Source organism: Hydra viridissima, unplaced genomic scaffold (genome assembly GCF_058129835.1).
Source record: "Hydra viridissima isolate aposymbiotic clone 2 unplaced genomic scaffold, HvirCarnegie_v1 scaffold_12, whole genome shotgun sequence".
Taxonomy (NCBI): Eukaryota; Metazoa; Cnidaria; class Hydrozoa; order Anthoathecata; family Hydridae; genus Hydra; species Hydra viridissima.
The window spans coordinates 6959063-6967526 of record NW_028324311.1 but is presented as its reverse complement, the minus strand read 5'-3'; the positions used below and the strand labels follow the sequence as shown (position 1 = coordinate 6967526).

Below are 8464 nucleotides of genomic sequence, written 5' to 3'. Positions count from 1 at the left end.
AGATATTATACTTTGAAAAAAAAAAGACTTACAAAGAAGTACAAGCAAAATTATCATTTCTTCTCGATATCCCTAAATTTGTTAATATTTTTCCTATTAAATCTAAAACTTGAAATGATGTTACCAGGCAACGTGATTATTTTTATTTGTTCAATAATTGTAATTACATTATATCAGTTGTAATTTAGAAGAAAAAAAAGAGGGCGGGAGGAAGGAGGAAAAGGAGAAGAGTAACTTTTTAAAATGGTTTCTAATATTTTAACCTAATTCCATCTGAAACCATTCCATGGGTTTTGAAACAAAATCAATTGAATTTAATTTTGACTTTTAAAAGTTTGCACGACAATCGTGTTATTTGTTTATGAAATTTATTCACTAAGTGTCGTCAGTATAATAAAAAAGTAAGATGAGAGTTCAAAAATTCTGGTGTTATAAATAGAATAAGACAATTTTAAACTGACCTTGTAAAATGAAAAATAAAATTCTTTAGATATAAAATTCTTTAGATATATTCTTTAGACTACAAACTGAATTATTCATTTAAAGTAAGATAACATACTCTGATTATAAAATTTTATTACAAATTTGAGATAAATTTTGTGACAATATCAAGTACACATTCTGATCTTCGTTGAGCAACTTCAAGCACCTCTGCATGGTTTGGAGCATTTCTTGTTTCATAGTCTATTACACAATAATTAGTGATGAGAGATATGCCAAGGCACTTGATTCCCATATGTGCTGCAACAATAACTTCAGGTACGGTACTCATTCCAACAGCATCACCACCAATCTAAACCCATAACCATTATACTTTCTAACTTAGCTTGTGGGTGTTTAAACAAATTATTTTTTATAAATATAGCTTAAACAAATTTTCAATGCTGTTTTTCTTTTGAGAAAAACTATAAAAAAGTACTTATGAGATCTATTATTGAATATAAAAACTAAAAATATAAATTTATTTTGTAACTATGTTACTTAAAACATACCGTTTGTATAAACCTTAGCTCTGCTGGTGTTTCGTAGCAAGGTCCACTAACCATGCAATAAACACCATTTTGCATAAAATCCCCATAACCTGATTCTTTAGCTATTTCTAGAGCAGATCTTTGATATTCCTTATCATAAACTCCATTCATAGATGGAAAACGAGGACCAAATCTAAAAAAAAAATTATATTAAGTTCAATAAAAAAGTGTATTACTTGTAATGAACACATATTACATTTTAGTGACAATGTTTAAGAACGATAAATTTAAATTCCAACATTATGCAACTGTAAAAAAATTGATTTAATAAATAAAATCTTTAAAATTTCAGAGTTTATAATAATATTTGCTAGCACAAACCTTTCATCATTTTTCCCTACTAATGGACTAATACCAGCCATGCATGGAATTCCAATATGGTCTTTAATTATCATGATATCACCAACACTAAAACTTCTATTGATACCTCCAGCTGCATTTGTGACAACTAAGGTTTTAATGCCTAATGAGGCCATAACTCTCACAGGCATTGTACACTGAAATAAAGTCATAACCATATTTCTTATTATTGCTCCCTGCAAACATGTACAATAGTTATACAAATATCTCAGCACTTATATAATGTAAAACATTGCCCTTATACCTTGTTTATTCCATGACCTTCATAGAAATGAAACCTTCCTTGCAGACAAACAATTTTTTTTCCTTTGATTGTTCCAAAAACCAATTTTCCTGCATGACCTTTTACTAAAAAAATAACAAAATAGAAAACTGCTGATAAAATTTTTGCTTTCTAAAAAAGAAAACCATGATAAAGTTTCATTACTGGAATGTTGAAACCAGCATTGAAAAAATAAACATTTTGACTTTCAAGCAAGAATAAACAAAATTTACCTGTGCTAATAGGAAAACCTGGAATATCCTCGTAAGCAAACTCTTCTTTGTTCTCAACATTATTTACTAAGCCCCCAAGACCTGATCCACAGATAACCCCAACAGTTGGCCGATATTGCGTTTTTGAGAGAAGAAAATCTGTAATACTTTTAACATCTTCAAAGGAATGTCTAAATAATACATACTTATATGTTATGTATTTTTTATATAACAAAAATGTACCAAAATGACAGATACATACTCACACACACTATGTATGGAATAAAATTAGACTTTTACTAAAAAAACTGCATGTATTGATATAAATAGAAGTGAGTACAGAGGAGTAATTCTAGTCAGAGTATTTTAGTTATACAATTCAAAGTTTCCTTGAAAAATAAAAAGTTCTCATAAAAAAACTTCTTCTTGAATACTTTTTCTGATAATTCTTATTCACTCTCAATAACTTTTTAAATTGACCTTCAAAAAGTTTATATTATCACACAACTTAAAACTATTACTTTTATTTTATTTTAATCACAACACAAATATTTACAAACAAAAATGAAACCTACCCTTCAGCTTCACCAGACATACTGTTGCAGAATAAATTTATTTTGGACAAACTAAATGAGTAATTTAGGAATGTCTCATTTTATAATAAAATCAGAAAGTAAAATAAAGCCAGAATTATTTACATAGAATCTACCAATATTATTGAGATCATTCTTATCCTGTTCTTATCCTGTTTTAAAAACATTTACAAAAAAAAAAGATAATAATAATAAATAGCTTGATTATATTTGGCCATATATATATTATATATATATATATATATATATATATATATATATATATATATATATATATATATATATATATATATATATAACTTTAATTAGCTATATGATTTATTGTATTTTTATAAAATACTTCTAGCTAAGTTTTAGTTACGTATATTATAAACAATGTTCAATTTTTCTACAAAAATAACCTATCAAGAGAGTAATATTAAAATTTTATATTTTAAAATTATAAAATCCCAAAACGAAAAATATTTCCGGTATTATAAGAGAAAAGTTGTTTTAATTAAGTAAAAAAAAATATAATTAGCGCTTTTAACCCTTTGTGGTCCAAGGTGTGACAATGATTTTTTTTTTTAAATTGTTTTATTTTTTTTTTAATTTGTGATAAATCTACATACAAAAAAAAAAAAAGATTTAATTTTTTTATTTTAGCTGTCTTAAAAATTACTATGGGACAAATAAGTCCCGACAGGCATTATCTAAACCAACAAAAAGTGTATATTATTTACAATGTACAGATAAAGTTGTTCATTCATGAAACTCTTTAAAGCAGTTTCTTTTATCATTTATACATAAGAAAATTTTACAAGTGCTACACTTGAAAAATGGCCTTGCTTCAATCTTCTTTTTTGAACAAACTTCGCACCGTCCTCGTTTTCCATCATGATGTGGCCAATGAATTCCAAGATGTTCTTTACGAATTGATGGCACTACTGAATAATTTGACTTTCTTCTTTTGTTAGTAGTAAGTCTGTTGGAAGGAGATGATGTTATTGGTCTGCCAAGATTTGGTGGCTTCCCTTTCATAACCATGGATTGTGCAACTGATCTTCGAAAGTCAAGAAGATTTATATTTTCATTGGACATTTTTTTATAAACAACATAAGCATTGCAGATTGTTCGCTCAACAAGACCAAAAAAAATGCGATGCCACCACTTTTTGGATTTTCTAGAAGTGCCATATAGCGAACAAAGCATGTCAGCTTTATCAACCCCTCCCATAAAGGCGTTATAATCTTTTACTGCTTTTGGACCGCAAATCATTGATATGGTTCCATCCTTGTTCTTTCTCTTTATTTCTGATGTATCCGTTCCATGATAGTTTGAAATGACATGAACAGGTTTGTTATCCTTCCATTTAAAAACTACAATTCCATCTTTGGATATTCGATAATCAAAGTCGCCTCGCTTTAGGCACCTATCTTTTATAAAGTCTTGTGGCAGGTACTTTCTTTTTGTACGCAAAGTTCCACAACTTAGAACCTGATTAGAGAGTAAGTATTCCATGAGCGGAACAGATGTGAAGTAATTGTCAATAAAAACTTCATGAAACTTTCCTTGCAATGATTTTGTCATTTCATAAATGACTTTTTCTCCTAAACCAAAATATTTAGGCATAGCAGGATCAATTCTACAATTATCTTTTCCTTGATAAACCTCAAATTTGTAAAGGTAGCCATCCATATCTGCTAAGGACCAAAGTTTATAACCTCTTTTTGTTGGTTTCACAGGATTGTATTGCTTTAATGAGCTGCGCCCTTTGAAAAGAATCATGCTTTCATCAATACTAACGGAACGTAATACACTGTACAGTTCAGTAAACTTTTTATTCAAGCTGTCAATTAGTGGTCGCATTTTATAAAGTTTATCAGTATTGGTATCTGGAACTGCGTTATTGTCATTGACATGGATATTAGATAGTATCTGCAAAAATCTATTTCTAGATAATGCATTTGAAATAAACGGTACAGACAAATCTTGCTCGCCATTCCAATAATGTTTCCATGATGGTAACTCGTGATACCCCATCACCATGTTAATCCCCATAAATGCGAATAATTCAGCTTTTGACAATGCAGAAACTCTTTTTTGTGTCTGATTGATATACAAATTACTTTGGAACAAGATGGAATCCATTATTTCATTATCAAAATATTTTAAAAAGTAATCAACTGGTTTTTGGCAGTCAGCAAAATGCACTTTGACAGGTCCTAAAATATTAATGTAAAATAAAGTGAAATCATGTGCTTAACTATTACAAAGAATAATAAGAAACAAATTATAAATGTTATTTGATTAGTGAATGTATGTGTACATTCACATTCAGAAAAAACTCATAGAGAATATATGTATATATTCTCAATGAGCTTTTTCTGGATGAAAAATAAGCAAAACAAAAAAGCATTTTGAATTAATAAATAGAAAGGTACCTTCCGGTTGATTGAAGCTTGAAACAAATTCATTCTTTTCAATCTTGCTCCACTTTCTATCTTGCTCTACATTATAGTCATTTTTACCTGAAAAACTATTATAAGTATCACAGATATTGCCATCATATGAATACTCAGATGACTCATATTCAGAAACATCTACTTCAACTTGATTGGATAAGTCATCATTACACTGTTGTTCAGCTTGCAGTTTATCTAGTTCAAAATTCTCATCATCATCTGAATAGTCAGATAAATCACTGCTGTCTCCTAGGGGAATATCTTCTAAGATTATTTTTGTAGCTTCGGCAGCAGTATAATACTTTTTATGTTTCATTATTATTATCTCTTGAAGTAAATAAAATCAAATTAATAATACCAAATTAAATAAAATACATCCAAAACAGAGTTCCATAAAACCTGAAGGGACATATATGTCCCACAACAAAGTAGTGAAAATAAACAACCTAGAACAAACTTTCACCTATAAAATTTAATATATATTGATCATATTACTATTAAAGAACACAACAAAAAAGTTTGGGAATTCTGTAATAATTTGATAATGAATAATAAAGTTTTTTCTTCGTACTAAAATCAAAAACATGCGCATATCAGTTTACCTTTTTAAAAACTAGTATTTATGCCATAAAAGTACTATATATGCCGCAAAAAGTTGGTTTGAGATATAGCCAAACAATTATAGAAATGACATAATCAAAATATTTGACTTTCTTAACTTCAAGTGAATCGCCATAGAGCCTTAAGTAAACTGGGACATTTATGTCCCGTCGGACCACAAAGGGTTAAATGACCGTTTTGAGCTTTCTGCCGATGCACAACCGTTGAAAGAAAAATATCACACACCCACCTTAATCTTTCGAAAGATTCGAACACTTGAACCTCTTATTTAAAAAAAAAAACACGAAGCCACAAGAAGATAAACGCATGTTGTATAAGTACCATAAGAGGGCTGCACTAAAAAAGTTTTTTGCTTATTTAAGAAATAATGTTTAGTTGGACAAAGGAAATCTTTCCAAAAGTAAACGAAAATCAAAAGTAATAATGCAGCGATATTAGAGTCTAATGAACTAGTTTTGTTTTTATTCAAGTGCTCTTCGCAAGAGCAATTTAGCAATTTGTTATATTTTTATACCACGTTGTTTGTGCTGCTCTTCACCGTTTTAAGATTTAAAATTGTTTATTCTATGGATTTCTCTGATCTGAAATAAATTAATAATATACAGTATGCGACAAAATTATTCATACTCCAAGCAAATTCATACCCCAAGCAAAGTTACAAAGCTTTGTTTTCATACTCTAACATGTTTATTTTTTATTGCTATGAACAAATAAATATGTGTAAACAAGATAATTAAGAATAATTCTGTGTTGATAATTATGATGCTAAGTTATTATGTTTGGTTATAATTAGTATATAACATAAAAAGTGTAATTTTAAATACGAATAAGTATTTATACCCATTGAATTATTTAGTGCTAAAAGTTTATTCTTTGATTGTTTTTTCTAGTAAGTTATTTAATTTGGTTTGTCTACACTACAGATGTCTACACTACAGACGTAAAATTTTAAATATTTAAATAACTTCTTCTGTTTCATTTCAAAAATTTTCCAAAATGCCTACGACCTACGAAGTTAGTATTGAGGTATGGCAAATGATTGTTGATGATCACGAAAGAGGCTTCGGGTATAGAAAAGTTGCTGAAAAATATAATAAAAGTAAGACAACGCACAGTGGGCCAGACATATAGGATATGGTGGACAAAACCTAATTATTACCCAATTGCTCCCCAAATCCATTTAGATATATAAATAATCATTATATATGAAATAATATTTATTTTTATCAAAAATATTTTAATTTTTAATAACAAAATTACAATTAATAGGCTTAGTAAAAAAATTTTTTTTTAAATCAAACTTCTTTTCAAAAATCAAACAACAAATTGTGTTTAGCTACAAAGAATAAGAAGAAGGTGGAGCTGATTCCCTCAGCAAAGCCAGAACTTCACTGGGGATTTTTTTAAAACTCTTACTACTTTTGTTATGATCTTTTCTTAATGATGTTATGACAGGATCACTAGATACAAGTAGTCTGTTAACCAGGTCGCGATTTGTATCTATTCTAGAAGTCTTTCTACTGAAATCTTCCCTAAACTTTTTAAAATCCTTGTTGCGGGCCTCTTGTGCCTCCTCTGACATCAGTCCAATTGGCAAGTACTGTCTAGCAATAATGGCATGGCCATGAACTAAAATTTTGTGTACTGATTGTGACATGTAATACCAGGAATACTTAGATATGTAAAGTTTAAGAGCAGTAATACAAAACTCTTTAAACTTGACAGTACCAATTTCAAATCCAGATGATAAAGTGACTAGAATGATGTAAAGATAAAATAAAAAAGTTTCATCTACTTTCAAAATTTTGGCAGTTGATTGATAGTCTGCAAAGGCTCGTCGGGCGGTGTTTCCATCATTACTGGTACCTACAAATTGCATATATGTGATAGTTAACCTGATGATTCATATACAAGTATTTATGTAATTTCACTTACCAGATCCTCCACTTTTTGGGAGATCCACAACCAGTCCTATTTGGTTCATAAATTCTGTCTGATACGTTTCTTCATTTGCTTAACATTTTCCTTATTTTCAATAGCTCTAGACTGCCACTTTTGAGTTTCCAGCTTGTATCCAATATGTAATACCATTTCAAAAAACCTAATCCAGGAATGCAGGCTTTATATTTCCTTTTATTTCCAACTTTATATTTCCCCGGTTTGCATCCTTCCATTTCTTTTGATATACTTTTAAAAACGCAGCACATCCAGTAGAACCCAAATTCATAGAGACTAGAATAGCTTCTACAGACAAAGAAAATGATTTATCACTAGGTTTTAGTTGGTCATGCCGTATACGTTTATGGACATCACTTATCTTCATATCAACTACAAAAAAATGATTTTAACATAATTAGTGCAACCACTATAAACTAATATAACATGAATATGGCCATTATTTTCATTTCAGCTACATTTAATTAGGCCAGTATAATAAGCACAGCACCTATTATTACCTAAAACCAAAAAAATAGGTTTGTCGCGAATAGCATTTTACGAAAATATCTTTTTTTAAATGTTTACCAAACTTAAAGGGGCAGCTAAGAGCAGAATTAAACACCACCAATAGGCTGTACATATATTGTATTAACTTATTTTAACATTAATAAGCTGTTCCAGCAGGTTCTAAACTATATGCGCCACTTTTAATATAATATTTTAATATTATAAATAAGAATCTTGCCTTTATATTTCAAAATGAAACTGTGAGTTTAATACAAGACCTTGGAATTTGTGGTGGTATTTTTCGTAAAGCTATAAAATTAAATTTTAATAATGTGTCAATTAATTTCGCATATGTTAAATAGTTTAAAGGTTCTTCATTGTCATAGTTGTAGGTGATATAACTATTATAAAAATTAATAAATGAATTTCTAAATATATTCAATTGTAAATGATATTTGTACATTTATGATGTACTATCAAACTACAAATAATGTTT

The 8464-nt window shown here is 28.9% G+C and overlaps 2 protein-coding genes across 2 annotated transcripts; both read right to left on the bottom strand.

Annotated features, from left to right (window-relative positions):
* Nucleotides 1-491: 491 nt before the first annotated feature.
* Nucleotides 492-2579, bottom strand: LOC145194073 (purine nucleoside phosphorylase-like). The gene is made up of 6 exons (XM_080071661.2): nucleotides 2441-2579; nucleotides 1887-2056; nucleotides 1636-1739; nucleotides 1353-1528; nucleotides 993-1164; nucleotides 492-793 (listed from the first exon to the last, which is right to left on the bottom strand). Exons 1-6 carry the CDS (start codon nucleotides 2458-2460, stop codon nucleotides 578-580), a joined length of 858 nt encoding a protein of 285 aa, XP_079927787.2. The 5' UTR covers nucleotides 2461-2579; the 3' UTR covers nucleotides 492-577.
* A 4280-nt stretch (nucleotides 2580-6859) lies between these two features.
* Nucleotides 6860-8079, bottom strand: LOC149881015 (uncharacterized). The gene is made up of 2 exons (XM_090067918.1): nucleotides 7459-8079; nucleotides 6860-7389 (listed from the first exon to the last, which is right to left on the bottom strand). Exons 1-2 carry the CDS (start codon nucleotides 7505-7507, stop codon nucleotides 6860-6862), a joined length of 579 nt encoding a protein of 192 aa, XP_089924044.1. The 5' UTR covers nucleotides 7508-8079.
* Nucleotides 8080-8464: the final 385 nt, after the last annotated feature.

Excerpts from the sequence above, each read along its gene's own strand:
- LOC145194073 (XM_080071661.2), bottom strand. The coding sequence starts at position 2,460 with ATGTCTGGTGAAGCTGAAGG. Across the intron at positions 1,740-1,886 it reads AGGTTTTCCTATTAGCACAG|TAAAAGGTCATGCAGGAAAA; the intron begins GTAAATTTTGTT and ends TTATTTTTTTAG. Across the intron at positions 794-992 it reads AGCTAAGGTTTATACAAACG|ATTGGTGGTGATGCTGTTGG; the intron begins GTATGTTTTAAG and ends TTATGGGTTTAG.
- LOC149881015 (XM_090067918.1), bottom strand. The coding sequence starts at position 7,507 with ATGAACCAAATAGGACTGGTTGTGGATCTCCCAAAAAGTGGAGGATCT. Across the intron at positions 7,390-7,458 it reads CCCAAAAAGTGGAGGATCTG|GTACCAGTAATGATGGAAAC; the intron begins GTAAGTGAAATT and ends TGCAATTTGTAG.